The 16,435-nt window shown below is 42.3% G+C and overlaps 1 protein-coding gene across 2 annotated transcripts in view; it reads left to right on the top strand.

Moving 5' to 3' along the window:
• The window catches only part of Cep120 (centrosomal protein 120), a 59,759-nt gene that overhangs the window by 27,418 nt on the left and 15,906 nt on the right, over window positions 1-16,435 (top strand). For both annotated transcript variants that reach the window (XM_026783479.1, XM_005356110.2), the window contains 6 exons: window positions 1,377-1,473; window positions 1,558-1,710; window positions 2,444-2,533; window positions 6,916-7,008; window positions 8,300-8,461; window positions 11,394-11,516. In XM_026783479.1, coding sequence (XP_026639280.1) covers window positions 1,377-1,473; window positions 1,558-1,710; window positions 2,444-2,533; window positions 6,916-7,008; window positions 8,300-8,461; window positions 11,394-11,516 — 718 coding nt within the window. The remainder of the gene's footprint in view (window positions 1-1,376; window positions 1,474-1,557; window positions 1,711-2,443; window positions 2,534-6,915; window positions 7,009-8,299; window positions 8,462-11,393; window positions 11,517-16,435) is intronic.

Below are 16,435 nucleotides of genomic sequence, written 5' to 3'. Positions count from 1 at the left end.
GCTCATTTTACTTTCATTCTTGTTACAGAAAAAAACTCTTAAAGCTTGGCATTCTCTTCTGCTGTCATAAGAAGTATCTAATCGAGTCATTAGTTGAAGCTGTCTTAATGCTTCTGTAGTTGTTTTTTATTGCTCTGCCTTGTATAGAGAGAAGTTGTAGATTCACTTGAGAACTTGTTCAGTTGTGTTCAAGCTTTTTCCTTGAACATAATAGTGTTTTGCTTAAACATTTTTTCTTTTACCTTGTGTATGGCATGGCGTATATGCAGAGGTCAGAAGACCACTTTGTGGAGTTGGTTTTCTTCTGGAGTCCAGGGATTCAGTTCAGGTCATGGGCTTGGTGCAAGTGCCTGATCCTGCTGGGCCGTCTTTGCTGGCCCGAGTACTTCATTTTACATCATTCATTTCTTTTTTTTTTTTTTTTTTGTTTCAAATAGTAAAACTGGAAGACAAAATGTGGGTTTGGTTACTTAAAGGGCCATTGATTGTATGAGATGAGTTTATCAGAGTTTCATTTTTAGACAATATTACTTTTTTTAGTTGCTATAAATAATATAGTTCTGTGATACAGAAGATGCTAATTATGAGAAATAGCATATAATTGTCTTAAATGGTTTAATTTGAAGCACTGCTTATATCCAGGAATAGATGTTTGTATTCGTTCCAGACAGGAGGCAAATTGTGAATAACTTACATAAGCAAGACTGGGGCTGCTGAGTACATCTACTGTGTAAATCCAGTAAGTGTGTGTTAGAGGCAGCATAAATCCATCACTGTGCCGGGTGTGGTTCGGTGGAAGAATGTTGTGTGCATAAATCCCTCGCTCCCCAACAAAACAAAACTAAGGAAAAACAGTTACATTTAAAAATTAATGTGTATGACATGAGAAATCCACTCCTAATTCAAACAGGGAAAAGGTAGGACCGTGAGTGAGCATACATGTACATTTGTAGAGGAACAGAGGATAGGAAATAGGTGCAGCATGGCTGCGCACGCCTTTAGTTCCAGCACTCACGAGGCAGAGGCAGGTGGATCGCTGTGAGTCTAGGGCTGGCTTGGCCTACATAGCAAGCTCCAATCCAGCCAAGGCTAGTAAATATCCATTAGCAATAATTATCAGTGGACTCTTCCGGTTTTTACTTCACCTTTTCATTTTTTTTTTCAGAACAAATACATAACCGTAAATGTAAGTATTAAGATATTGTGTTGATCAAGTAAAAAGCGCACACTTGAGAAGTCCAAAGGCCAGGGAGGCTGGCCCAGTGTGAACAGCAAAAGTGAGATGTGAGAAATGTTACTCCCATGTGCTACAGACTAAGGGAATGGAAAGAAAAATAAGTTTCTGTGAACTTGAAAAATTCCCATTTTATTTGTAGGTCAAACAACAGGATAGTAGATCTTTCTTACACGATGACCCTGGAAGACTATGGACTAGTGAAAATGCGTGAGATCTTTGTGTCCGATTCATCTCAGGTAAACACGGTGTCATCAGTTTCTCTAGCCAGGATCTCAGTGTATATGGAGGTGTCACGTACGTTTTTTTTTTTCACATTGCAGGGTCTGTCTGCTGTGCAGCAGAAGCCATCTTCTCCCCTCCCAGCTCCCTGTCCTTCTGAGGTCCAGATGGAGCCTCGCGAGACCTTAGAGTACAAGGCTGCACTTGAGCTAGAGATGTGGAAAGAGATGCAGGAAGACATATTTGAAACTCAGGTAGATTGAAATTGTATTCTAAAAGCTCTATTTCATCTACCGAGTTTATTTTTTCCTTTTATAACTGGTTCTTCTTTCCATGTTCTTGTCTATCTTTCTTTGACTATCAACAAAACCTTTTTTTTAAAGATTTATTTCTATTCTTTGTATGTACGCATGTGGGTTGGTGTGGGTATGTGCACACAAGTACCCACAGAAATGAGAAGAGGGCATTGGATCCCCTGGAGCTGCAGTCTCAGCTCTTAATGGTGCTCTCTCTCCAGCGCCACAGAGGGGAGCTGCTTACTGGCTTGCTGTACATGACTTTCTCGCCTGCTGTTTTATAGAACTCAAGACACCAGGGATGACACCACCCACAATGGGTTGGGTTTGTCCACCTCACTCACTAATTAACAAAATGTCCTACAGTTTTACATACAGCCCAGGTTTACGGAGGTATTTTCTTAACTGCGGTTCCTGCCTCTCAAATGAGTTCAGCTGTTTCAATTGATATAAAACTATGCAGCCCAGAGGCCCTGGCACCCTCTTTGACCTCATTGAGCACCAGGCAGGCATGTGGTACACAGACAAGCTTGTCGACAGGACATCCATACACATAAAAAAAAAAAAAAGAATAAAATAGAATTCTTTAAATGACATTGGTAATGAGTATTATTAGTTCCTAAACTGAAAATTTCTTTTACTTATTTGAAATATTTGCCCTTTTCAAGTGACTATTTTCTTCCTATTACAGCTAAAACAGAAAGAATTGGCTCACATGCAAGCTCTTGCAGAAGAATGGAAAAAAAGAGACCGGGAAAGAGAGTCACTAGTGAAGAAAAAGGTAAAGAAAAAACTTGTGTAAAAACTGAGGGAGGGGACGGAAGCAGTCTTTGGAAGGAACAAACTTTTTAGTTCCCAGCACATGACAGACAGACGAGTAACTAAGGAGCCTTGAGCATAGCCAAAAGAAAAAGACACTTTAAAGTCTACTTTCCTAAGAAATGTTCATCTAACTGGGCCTGCACATGTCTTAAATATTGTCTTCCTTTATTTTTGAGCTTTATATAATAAGAATTGTGGATGGAACTCATGTATTGCCTATTAAATTCAAGAGTGCTGGACAGTAGGTTAATACATAAGGTTTTACTTTAAGACAAGCTAAGTTCTTCCTTGGACCATTTTTTTTTATGCTATTGAATTTTTTAAATATTAAAGTTTGCAAAATTCAAACTAATTTGAGAAATTAATGAAGTTGCTACAATGGGATAAATACAGCTTCTGCCTTTGCCTTCCTTAAATATCATGAAGTTAAAATGAGAAAATTAGTAGTACCAACCAGGCCGTAGTGCGGTGGTAGGCAGACATGACTAGCATGCACATGGCCTTATGTTCAGTCCTCAGCATTGCAAAACACAGGAAAGAAAGCTTCATCTGGGAAGTTTTGGTTTGCTCTTGTGTTGGTGGTACAGATTCTTTTCAGTTGACGTTTTTATTGGTTTCCATGTAAACTTCCATGTCTAGCACCTGAGCTTGAGTGTATAAACCCAGGGCTACTTAGTAACTCTTCAGAAAGCCGACTCCGAGGCTGCAGATGTGGCTGTGTTAGAGCACCTGTGTAGCAGGGACTTAGCATCCTGGGTTCCTTCTCTAACACCACAAGTAAAGAAATGAAATTGGAAATAAGAGCAAGTAGGTTTTAGTGCTGCCTTGTACCCCTCACGTTTAAAGGCAGATGTGGAGTGGTGGTCCTTTCATCCTAAGTACATTTATGAAACTAAAGATTCCATTTGTCTTAAAGTGCTCTGTTGTGGAAGCGCCAAGATTTGTGATTGGTCTTAAAAACTGTACTGACCACCGTAAAATCAAGTGTGTGTGTGGGGGGGGCAAACATCTTTTCTCTGGTATGAGGTTCTTTAAAGCTAATTTCTTTGAGAAGTTCACTATAGTATTTTTATGTACTGAAAGTTTGAGTTTTTCTGTGATTTTTTTTCTAGGTGAAAAAAAAGTTTAACAATGTATAACTTCTTTAATACTTTTATAGTTTACCTGAATGAATGGTGTACATCAGTTGCTATTCTGCATTCTGGAACAAAAGACAGTAACTGTATTGTCTATGTTCCTGACATTTGGATGATGACCCCAGTTGAGAAAAGGGGATTTTAGAAAACCTTCTATAAATGAAGTTTTTTTTTTTTTTAAAAAAAAATATGTATAAAGATATAGGCAATTCAGTTTTTATTTAAGGGAATAGTTATCCCGATAGATGACATCCTAAATGGCGTGGTTCTGGAAACCAGACTAGGATGACATGGGAATGAGGAAATGACAGAACTACAAACAAAAACAGAGATTGGGTGGGCTGTGCTTGTTCTGATGAAGCCACGTGGTCCTTTTGTGTGTAGCCCAGGAGGAGAGGTGAGAGGTCTCTGTAGAGGAGCAGTCCCAGGCTGTAGTCATCCAGGAGGAGGGGGCTGAGGTTGCTAGTTTTTGTATACACTGGCCAATCATTAGTTAATGCATTGGGTCCTTGACATGTGTCCATGTCAGCAATCACATCCCAGGGCTTCCTCCGTTCTTTACACATTCACCCACGGCATCCTCTGCTCCCAGAGAAGTAAATGAGTTACGGAGAAGAGGAGGAGGAATGAGTTTTTTAAGAGCTGACGGGGTCCTCGGTGCTGCCCTACAATCTCAGTGCTTCCTCTAGTCCACTCGCTGACTCCCACAGTCGTTACGGCCACGGCTTTTCTCTTACTAGACAGAGCCTGTTCATCCTCTCCCTGTCTGTGGAGACACTGGGCTTCCTTCTCTGTATGTCTCTCACATGCTACTCTTGACTTGTCTGGTTCCTGATTTTCATGCCAGCTCTAACATCTCGATACTGGAGTTGGTTGACTTGTTTCAGGGCCCCATCCTTGTGCGTGTTCTTTGTTCTGTCTATCCTCGCCTGTTTGGTGTATCAGAATGTGTACATTATACACACATGTGCAAGCTCTGCCTTTTCTGCTTCCATCGCTGACCTCTGCCCTGGCCTCCTAGCTGCCTGTGCTGCACTGACTGCTGAGTGTCTAGGATGCATCTCAGGTCCAACATATCTAAAGCCACGGTTTCATCAGCCTTCTCTCTGGGTTTGCTCCACCTGACTCCCATGTAAAAATAAATGACTTTACCTTTTCCTTGATTGTTGAGACTTCAAGCAAGTCATCGCTAGTTCTCTTTTGAGCCTAGTCCACTAGCACACCTTGGGCTTCACAATCAGAAGATGTTTTGGAAAATAATCAATTTCCCTCCCATCCCTCACTATTTCCTTGGTTAAAGCTATCATGTCTTGCTTCTAAGACTGTAGGTTACCTTTTCCCCTGCCTGTCATGGATCCCGCTCTGTAGACTAGGCTGGTCTCGAACTCATAGAGATCTGCCTTCCTCTGCCTCTTGCAAGCACTGGGATTAAAGACACACACCACCATCACCTGGCTACAGTTTACCTTTTCTTTAGTGTCTCTTTTTCCTTCCTGGCCTCTTTACCTTGTCATGTTCTTGTCAGCCAAAGACCACATCTTTAGCTGTGTACTCTCCTCTGTTGAAAACTCAGCGTAGGATAAAGTGGAGCTCTTAGCAAAACATAGAGGGTATTATATGATCTGCACCACGGCTTCCTCTTCTACTTCTTTCTTTCTCCACCACACTGGCATCCTGTAACTCAACACTTGATAAGTCTCCCCCTTTTCTAGGAGCATGGGGAACACTTTCCCCTGAAGATGTTTTGTTGTCTACTCAATAATCTCAGCGAAGCCTTCTCTGACTGCCATGTCCAGTAGTGCCCCTTTCCTGCCACAGACACCACATCTCTCCTGGCTAGGCTGTGCTTCTTCCTGATCCTGACTACCACTAGGTCTGCACTTGTTTATACTCTGTCTTCCCCAGAACACAGATTCCACTTGACTTTATTTTGTCCAGTATATGTTAGGTATATCTACCTAACTAAAATAAAAGATTGTGGTTTGAAGTTTTCATACAAATTTTGAGTTTGATATGTTTAAGGTAGAACTGTGTATCTGGAATTATAAGAAATTTAACTTCATGATATAAGTTTGGGAGGCCTTGGTATATGGGCCAGTAGGGCTAGGTGCAATTGAGAGGTTATTGTATGAGAGGGACAAGCATCCTGAGATGACGCTGGTGTGAACAGAGATATTTCGGTATTTTTAGATTATGATTTGGTTTGGTTGTGCTTGCCATAGTTTACATAGGTCAAAGCTAAACATTGAGATGGGAGTTTGGTTGGTGTGTTGAGGTGTCAGATTTTGGAAATTTTTCTTGCCACCAGTGTGGTGACTAGAATTTTTAAGTAGCAAAGGGGATTGATTATAGACTGAGCCTGTAGACACAGCTTTCCCTAAGCTTTGGCAGTGCAGTTATTGGTGTCTGAACCAGTAAGGCTGCATCTGGATATTATATTTTTTTAAAAGATTTAGTTCAGAACCTAGATGTCTGTTTCCATTAGATTCAAGGTGTTAAAGAATGTAGAACTCACAGTATGTGAAGCAGTTGCAGTGTGTGTTGATCTTGAAGAACAGCCCAGAAGGGAAGAGAAGGCTGTCACAGCGTCAGATATGTGGAGATAGAGTTCTCCTCTCTGTCAGAGTGTAGAATCCTTCCACTTCTGAGAGGCATTGCAGCAGGCACTTACCTGCCTCGGGGAAGAGGGTTCTGGAGAGGCCTGGGTCCTAGAGGCTGGGTGATAACGAGGGCAGAAAAATGGCTTTGGAAAGTCCCAGAGACAGATGATCAACTAAGGGAATGGCAACTCCTCCACACTGAGTAAGCTGAGCTTTTTATTCTGAATAGAACTCGATTCTCAAAACCAGACCTCGGCTGGGTGTGGTGGTGTGCATCTCTCCAACACTTGGGAGACTGAAACTCGGGGAGTTCATGGCTAGCCTGATGTACATAGCAAGTTCCAAGACCTGTCTCAACGAAAATACAGGTCTTGTGCCGCTAGTGCCCGTGCACAGGACTTCACCAGCACCTTGGCTTCTCAGTAGGAGAATGCCCAGTGCAGATGTCCTTGCAGAAGATTCCATTTTCAGGAGATGGAAGAATTGATGCTTTGAATCGGCACATGTTTTATGTCTCTCTCTCTCTCATTCTCAGATCCTTATTTACTGAAAGGATGTGTTGTCTTGAACATGAAGAAGATCATTTTTCTTTTTCTGTGTTTTAGGTAGCTGAGTACAGTATCCTAGAAGGCAAACTTCAAAAAGCCCTAACTGAGCTAGAGAACCGAGAGCAGCAGCTTGCCAGTGCGGAAGTGGAGGTACCACGTCTCTCTGAACTTGGTTCCCTGGGTTGTGGAGTACTCTCACTTGTTGCCTGCAGAATGTGACAGGCGTTGGATGAGTACTGTGTCAGACATGGAGACAGCACTGTAGAGCTGGGTAAAGCACGTTAGGATGCTCAGATTCAGCAGAAGAGTGGCTGTCACTCAACCACTTTTCTCACCCTGCAACAGTGGTTTATGTTCTTTCCCATTGTGTGTAAGAATTAGTATTTTCACTGCTTGGAGAAGAGCAAGTGGGGCCTATTGAGGGTACATACCCAAATGGGTGTCAGAGGGAAAAGAATATCCCTCATTAAAGGTTCGATCCCATGTACCTGTAATCCTAGTATTCAAGAAGTAGAGGTAGGAGGACAGTGTGGGCTGTTTAACCAACAACAACAACAATAATAATAAATTGGATCTCAAGACATATGGGAATATGTTGTAGTATTAAACACAGTCAGCAGTTCATGAGGTCTTAACAAACTTGTACTCCAGGACTTTTCTGTAAAATATAAGTGTGTAATACACATAAATTATAAGCATATAAAACATAAAAGTAACTATAATCTTTCCATTTTGTTTATATGTCTCTTCTCTAACTATAATGTTTAAGATTTTATCAGTAAATACTCTGACTTTATTGTTTACATTGCTGGAGTTTTTAAATGAGTTAGGTGTATTGGCCTAATCAAATCTATCTTCTAAATGGTTAGGCATTTAGAAACATGTAGTTGAAGAAAGAAACTCAGTCACATTTTTATATAATAAAAATGAGAGTTTTAAGTGGTTAGGATCTTTTCAACTAAATTTATATGAGTTGTGTGTGTGGCTTGTATACTATTAGCATTGAGTAATTGAAAAATTAGTATATATAAACATCGAAGTCTAATATCTAAAGAGGACATGAAGTAAGTGTGTAGGTATTCTTTGTTGTGCATGCATGTGTGCATGTAGAGCCCAGAGGACAGCCTGGAGTTGTTCTTAGGAGGAATCCCATAGACTATTTGAGACAGGGTCAAAGTAGGCTGGGCTTGCTGTAGAGCTCCAGGATCTGTCAGTCTCCTCCTCCCCAGCTCTGGAAGCACAGTGTGCACCACTGTGCTTTCTTAGGTGAGTTCTGGGGTCCTGCTCAGGCCATTGTGCTTGGGAGGCACTACTTTGTGGACTGCACCATCTCCCCAGCTCAGCTGGTAAGTGTTTGGACACTGACTAACCTAAGGCTAGGAGATGAACAGTGTTGTGCAGCTAGGACCAGCCGGCCTCCCAATGGCGCTTTTCTTTTCAGCTTCAAAGAGAGAGAAAAGAGCTGCAGTCAGAACGGGAGCGGAACCTTCAAGAACTTCAGGACTCTGTCCGCAGGGCCAGAGACGACTGTGTTCACCAGGTGGAGCTGGAGAGGCTGAAGCTGAAGCAGCTGGAAGATGACAAGCACCGGCTTCAGCAGCAGGTGCTGGAGTTAGTGGTTCTAGAACTGCTTCACCACAGAGCCATGGCCCCCACTGGGATGGGACTGTTGTATTCACTGCAGAGAGCCCAATTGAAGTGGGATTTGTTTTTTTAAGTTAAAGCTAAGGACTGTATTAGTGTAATTTTCTTAATCTTAGAACCATTTGTGTGAAACTACAGGATTTCAGGTAACTTGCAATGTAAAAGGTTTTTCTGTAAATCTCCTTTTAGCAACATAGACATTCATTAGGACCTTAATGCTAGAAGTTTACTAAAATAATCCAGTGCTTTCTAGAACCTACATTTTGTAAGATGAGTGTCTCCCTTGCCTCGGTTTATAGACCCTTTATGTGCCCATCCTTCCAGGCAGTTGTTGGAGGCCCCTATAGCCAGGTCACTTAGGTGGAATGGGCATCTTCATGCCCACATTTGCTGAACACTGTTGTTGTCAGTGTTGAATATTCTATTTTCAGCTGTTGTCACCCCCCCCACACACACACACAATACTTTCCTTCACCCCCAGGCCTCCTCCCATGCTGTACTGTAGTCGCCTCTGCTCCCTTATCTGGCCGTTATGCTTCCAGCTTTCTCCAAGCTCAGGGCTTACTTCTGCTTTTCCACATTTCTAGTCAAGACCTTGTCTCTACTCTAGACCTCCACTTCAGATTGCTTTTCTGATACCCTTACTTGGATATTTTCAAGGCATTTTAAAGCAGTGTCTTACCATATACTTACTTACCTTACTTTTCTGAGTGTTTGTGTGGATGATGGACCGTCTGAGCTTGTGTTGCAGCCGGTAGTTGTGAAATTTTGGAAGCAGGTCATTCTTGAGCCTTCCACTGCCTTTCACCGTGCATAGGTGGTGATGGGTATCATTAGCCCATAGCCTGTGTGTAGTTTCTAGTCATCTGTCTGACGTCATCCCCCACTCTCACCACTGCTGTGTGCTGTGCACTTTCTAATCGCTGTTCTCTTGTCAACACACCCTGCGTGCTTCCCCCACAAGACCTCACTGTGTCCAGTTTCCCACGGGCCCTGTAAATTCTGTGTCCATTTACTTTTAGCAAAATCTCACTTACCCCAAATATTTCCAAGTCCAGGTCAAGCTTATGTTACGTGTATGTCTGTAATATCGCTTTCTTTTTTCTTTACAATGAATGTTCCAGTTTTTATTTTCACTTAACGATCATTTAATCAGTTTCAGATTGTTGCTCTGTAAAAACTGTTTGGTTTATAGCTCTGTCCTGGAGCCCAGCCCGGTGTCAGCAGTGATAGGGACCTCAATAGATATTTCTAGAAAAGGGAGGGAAAGATCAGGCTGTTAAAAATTCAGCGTATCTTTCTTGAAAAATTCTAGTGTAGATTAGATGTGTGTGTTGACGGCTTCAGGGTCGTCTCTCATGAATAGTGTCCATAGTTCTCTCACCCACATTGTTTACACGATTGTAAATGTGAATTTGGTTGTTATCGTGGGTCTCATTTAACATACAAAAAGTAGGTATTTGTCATGGGACTCAACCAGCATAGTGCCTTTTCTTCCTGCTCAAGAAGGTTTAGTCATCCAGAGCAAAGCTTCAGAGTCAAGGGAGTGCTTGGCACACACCCCTCCATCCCCATCACACCCACACCATCCCAAGGTGGTGTCACTGACTCACAGTTCTGTAGCAAGAGTATTGGCAAGAAGGGAATTCCGGAAAATTCTCAAGGCACATCTTTATTCTTGATGCACAGTTCTCATCAGGAGGGAGCCTGGTGAATTTCCAGTTTGCTCAAGGAGCAAAGTCCTTGACGTGCCACATTTTATGCGTAAGAGAAATTTGGGGCATTACACTGACAGGGTTTCATATATTAAATGTGCTGTTCTGATTAGACTGGTAGAAGAGACAGTTAATCATAAAGAGAACTTATGAAGATAAAAGTATCTGTATTCCGATAGGCAAAAGCAGGCTCTGGCACTCACAGTGAGAGATGACTTCCCAAGGACAGAGTCCATCATGCCCTGACAGCTGTTACCTTACAACTGGATTGTAACAGCATAATTGCTTATGACAGTGTCCCTGAATGGTGAAGAACCAAATATACTATTAGTCTATTTCTTGTTTAGAATATAAAAGTAGGGGCTAGGAAGTTGGCTCGGTCAGAGAAGGTGCTTTCCAAGCAACCATCTGCGCCTGAGTTGGGGTCCCAAGCACCCATGGAAAAAGCTGGGCATGGTAACATGCACCTATAATCAGCACTGAGAGCAGAGACAGGAGGTGCCCTGGAGCTTGCTGCCCACCCCATTAGTCAATCTGTGAGCGCTCCTTCCAGAGTATATGGTGGGGAGTAGTTGAGATACTGATGGTGACTTCTGGCCTCCACACACGTCCACACAGAGCAAAAAGTCTTGTAAAAAGTGAGATCACTTCAGAATGGTATCTGCTGACCTTGGAAGACTGAGTTAGGTGGAAACTTGTCATTGCGGGGCAGTAGCTTCTTCTGAAGATTACAGGTATTTCATAGCTTACAGAGCCACCATGCTCAGCCTGATGGGCATCTTTCTGCCCTCAGCTAAGTACTTAATTAAGCCGCCACTCCTTGCCCCCTTCTCCAACTTTCAGAGTATTGGGAGATTTCATCAGAGCCAGTACTGCAGAATGAGAAGCCTCTGCTCCTGATTATTCTTGGGCCTTTGGCATTCCTTTAGGTGTTTAGGCCCTTGATCCTTAATTTTTTTACCTTAAATTTTTAAGCTTTCTGTTAGTTAATTTGTTGGATTCTTAAGTACTGACCATTTTCTTTTTCTTCCTTTTATGAGTTTTGCAAATGTTCTACCATAACATGTTTTAGAATAATAATAACACTGTTAATCAGGTTGTACAGTGTCAAGATTTGCTTATGATTGCCTTCAAACAGCTACATATGGTGCTAATATACTTTCTCTGTACATACAGCTTAGTGATGCTGAAAATAAGTACAAGATTTTGGAAAAAGAGTTCCACCAGTTCAAGGATCAACAAAGCAACAAACCAGAAATACGGCTGCAGTCAGAAATAAATCTCCTCACCTTGGAAAAGGTACCTGTGTCAACTCTTGTCTGCGTAACTAGCTCCAGTGACCAGCTTAACAAGTCACTGGTGATCCGTGTGAGACACTGTGCTGCCCTCTTCAGGGAATGCAAGATGTGTGACGTGGGTTGAGTTGTGAACAGAACTGACTACTTTAGGGATAAAGGAATTCAAAAACTCAGGGCTGGGCAGTGGTGGCTCACTCCTTTAATCCCAGCCCTTGGGAGGCAGAGACAGATGATCTCTGCGAGTTCGAGGCTGGTCTGATCTACATAGAGAGTTCCAGAACATCCAGGGCTACATAGAGAAATGTCTCAAAAAAAAAAAAACCTGTCAAAGGTGAAAGAACCATATCCAAAATGTGAGTCGGTGTGTTTAGAGGCTCAGTCCAGCCAGTGTCCTGTCCCAGTCTACTTAGCTTCCCCTGCTGTTGGTATGTTTAGGGTCTGAGCTCTACTGCTGAACTTGAGTGTCGTGGTCTTTGTGACTGCTCTGTGTCTGTGCTTTCTGGCTTCGATGTCCTGCACAGGACCATTCACATAGAGCAGATCCTCACGTTCCCACGCCTTTAGCTTAGAAGGAAGAACACTCACCCTACTTCGTTCTGTGGTTCAGATGTAGTCATGCCTGCCGTCCCCCATAAACAGAATGTGCAGTGGCTAGGCTTTACCAAGTATGGATTCAGAACGCCAGGATGACACAGTGGAAGGTGCCTGATCACCTGAGTTCAAGCTCGAGGAGGGACAGAAATGACTACTGCAAGCTTTCCTTTGGCTTCCGCATGTGGGTACTGGTATTCATGCGTGCACATATACACTATTTTATCAGATTGAGCGTTAATGTGTATACATACACACGCATGCCTGAGTGTATACTGTGAATGTGCAGGTACCCACTGAAGTCAGAGAGGGTATCTTATCCCTCAGAGCTGGAGTCACAGGTGCTAGGCACTGAATTTAGGTCCTCTGGAAGAGCCGCAAGAGCTTTTAACTACAGAGCCATCTCTCCAGCCCCATAAAATATTTTTTAAAAGAGTGTGAATATCCAACAGCCATCCAAAGGTGGGCATATGCATTGAGATCTGAGAAGAGGAGGAAGCAGCAATGCAGAGAGCTGTGAGAAGTTGTCCAGGGAGCTCCTTCAGAGGTGCTAAGGCGAGAACTCTCTAGAACTCAGAAAGACGGCCAGCCTAGAGTGTAGCGTGTACCAGGTAGGTTTAAAACACTGGCTGCTAAAGCCATGAAGGGAGTTAGGTTTCGTTCTAAGTCGTGCATAATGGCAGTCACCATCTTGGACACATAACCGCAAGACTGTCTCACATTCTGGCCCAGCTACTTAGCTGTGTCACAGTGGATAGCTTCTCCTATTTATTTCATATTTTTAAACAGGGTAATAAAATTAACAAAGTGCTTAGCATAGAACCTGGGCATTTTCTACTTATTTATTTAAAATCTGTCTTTTAACATTGCTGTCACTTTTTATGCTTTATGACAAGTTTGAAATGATGAGGGCCGGAGTGCAAGCAAAGGGTGCGTGTGCCGTGAAAGGGTAGAAAGCTAACTTTTCCTTCTAGCTTGACTTTCATCGTAGTTCCTGTCTTGTGGTTGATAAGTGAGTGAGAATTGACGTGGTGGTAAAAGAGTGAAGCCCTCAGCGAAGCTGCATGGCTTCCAAGTGGCCGTTTGAACTGCAGAGCAGTTGGCGGAGATGGAGCCTGTGACTGGGCAGATGCTGGAATGGCTTCCTTAAGTGGCTTTGTGTTTTTATTTGTGAGTTAAGTAGAAGAAATGATTTTATTTAAAATGAAAAAAGTGTAAATCATATTTTCAAAACAAAAAACATAAAAGTAAATGATGGGATAATATTATTCAAGGGTTTTAATTAGAAGAGTAAGGAATCTTTACATTTCGAAAAGAAATCCAACTTTAAGAGGATATGAACAGGCTTGATGTGGTGGTGCACGCTAATCCCAGCACTCAGGAGGCAGAGGCAGGGGAATCTCTTGAGAGTTCAAGGCCAGCCTGATCTACAGAGTGAGTTTCAGGACAGCCAGAGACTTTTTGTTTTGTTTTAAAGAAGAGGAGCCTATGACCTGCTTCTTTGGAGAAAGACCCTAATACAGTGACCTACTCAAAAGTTTTGTCCTGTGTGCCTTTGAGGAGCAGGAGTAAATGGCTTACTCTCGCAGCCCTTCCAGACGTTTCTGGAAAAAAAACATATTTCTTATCCACAGTTAAAGTGTTATTAATTAGATAACTGTTGCTTGAAAAATAAAACTAGAAGTTTATTTAGAATATTTATTCATTTAAAATATAAACTTCCATGTAGACAAGAGTCATTAACCATTAAGTATTAAGAGTACCGGGAGTGGATTGGGAGAAGTGGTGCCGTGAGCTGTCTCTGTTAGAACAAAGCTGCTTCCAGCGTGCTGCAAGTGTACAGTAAACAACTGCTTAGCCTTTCTGGAAATTCCTTGTAAGTCTTTTGGGAACCAGAAGAGGGCAGCGTCTTATTCTGAAATAGTAACAGATAAAAGCATAGAAATGCCAGCCAAGAAATCTGTCCCAACTGACTTACCAGTCTGAGGAAAAGCTTATTATTAATCTTTTCTTTTTCTTTCTTTTTAAAGACAGAATCACTGTTATAGCTGTGGCTGGCCTTGAACTTAGAGATCTGCCTGCCTTTGCCCTATTAACGCTGGGATTAAAGGTGTGTGACAGCATGCCTAACTGTTCTTAACATAGCATATCCATTTTCATCGAAAGAGTCTAAAATTAACACAAAGATAGAGTTTTACCAAATCATGATTCCTTTTATTACTACAAAAGTAAGTAGTTTTGTGATTTTTTTTTTCAGTTTCCTTTTCCTGTGGTGTGTGTGATGTGTGAGGGCAGGCACTTGAATGCGTGGGGTGTGTGTGGATGCCACAGCACAACTCCTGGGAGTTGGTTCCTCCTCCACTGTGGGCGCCGTGGGTCTCAGCGTCAGGTTTGTGCTGCAAGCATTTCTGCCCTCAGAGCCACTTCACGGCACCCACACCCCACTCACCTTTTTCATTGTTTTGAGACTGGGTCTTATACTTTACCTCAAGATGGTCTAGCAGCCTAGACTGACCCCAAACTTAGTGGTTGTCCTGGTTGCTGAAAGTATATATGCAAGCCATTGCACCCAAGTTTGTGAGTTTTCTTTCACTAGAAAGAAAATACTCTTTGCATAGTTTGTAAATTATTGGGGCTTTAAAAACTAAAATATGGAAAGTATATATTTTAGTAGGGCATATAGAGCTTGAAAGATCAACATGTTGAAAGTCAGCATTTTTAATCCTGCTAAAATTTGTGTAGTACTGAAGAACACTGTGGTACCCTGTGTGTCACCGCTCGTAGAGCCAATGGGAGAGGTAGAGAGATAGAAAGCATAGTTTGCATTGGGTTCTTCACCTTTCATCATAGTGCTTGGTTTCAGAGATGACTGAGTCATAAATGGCCATGACTGATCTAACCATTTTGTGTTTCACACGTAATAGATTTCAAGACAACCTCATATAGAGGTAAAATCTGAGATGAACGTTAAGATTTAGGAAAGTAGAAGAAAAGAAAAAAAAGGATTGGCAGGCCAGGAAGCTGGGTGAGGAGGGTCGTAGGGCACTGGGGCACAAACATAGCTGGATTGTCTGTGAGAAGTCCTGAAGAAGCAGGTCAAGCAGGAAGTACAGAAATTTTATACTGTGGATCCTAGGCAAATAGCTGCCGATAGCAGTTTGCAGACCTGCAGGCATATTTAAACCGGGATGGTACAAGAGAGACCCTGTTATAGTCAGCAAGGAGAGCTTGGGCTGCACAAGTAGCAACCGAAGTAGAAAAGGGAACCCTGAAAGTGCTCCTTTTGAGCAGTTAGACCTGGGAATGCTGTGCTTCTGCTAGCGGCTTTGTCTTCTGCAGTCTGGGTTGACTTGGGACCTGAGCTATCTCATTTTGGGGGTACTTAACTTAGCTTATGGTGTGTCACTTCAGTCTTGGAACAGTGAAACCCTAAGTAAAAGTACAGGTACAAGCCAGGGATGGTAGCACACGCCTGTAGTGCCAGCACCGTTAGTGCAAGAGGTCAAGAATTCAAGGTCAGTTGATGCCACAGGGCAAGACCCTGCCTCAAAAAAAAAAAAAAAAAAAGACTTCCAGAAACCACTAACAGTAAGGGCTTTTAATTGACTTCTGAATACCCTGAAATTATATTATCCTTCTAAAAATACGTGTTCTAAAAATGAGATAGGTGTTTCCCTAACCACACGCACCTCAACACTGTGGCTACCTAACCTGAACAAAGGCAGCATAAACAGACATGTTAACTTGGAAGCGGGGAATCCCTAAACAAAGAACAGTAGGCACCAAAAGACTAATAAGAAAGGGAGAGATCACTTTTCCCAGGGATGGTCCCCCAGATTGGTTATCCAATACAAAGTGGTCGGCCCTAGACATATACATACAAGCAACATCAAACGATTCACCTGGTTGTTTTCTACACGCATGCATGCACATGTACATATAAACAGTAAAAGAAAAGAGGTCGTGAATATGAGAGGGAGTAGAGGGGATATGGCAACAGAGGGAGGAGAGAAAAGTATTGAAAGTATATTTTAGTTTTAGTAAATAATAAAATTAAATATAAACCTAAAATTTTGGGCTGTATATATTATTCTAGCAATTGGGTCCATATAATTCTTTAGAGTCACAAGCACTATATTTTTTTTTCAGATTTTTATTTATTATGTATACAGGGTTCTTCCTGCATGTATCCTGCAGTACAAAAGAGGACACCAGATCTTACTACAGGTGGTTGTGAGCCACCATGTGGTTGCTGGGAATTGAACTCAGGACCTCTGGAAGAACAGCCAGTGTTCTTTACCTCTGAGCCATCTCTCCAGCCCCCAAGCA

The sequence above is a fragment of the Microtus ochrogaster genome, chromosome 18 (assembly GCF_000317375.1).
Source record: "Microtus ochrogaster isolate Prairie Vole_2 chromosome 18, MicOch1.0, whole genome shotgun sequence".
Taxonomy (NCBI): domain Eukaryota; kingdom Metazoa; phylum Chordata; class Mammalia; order Rodentia; family Cricetidae; genus Microtus; species Microtus ochrogaster.
The sequence above is the reverse complement of the archived record's forward strand: the minus strand, read 5'-3'. Positions and strand labels throughout refer to the sequence as shown.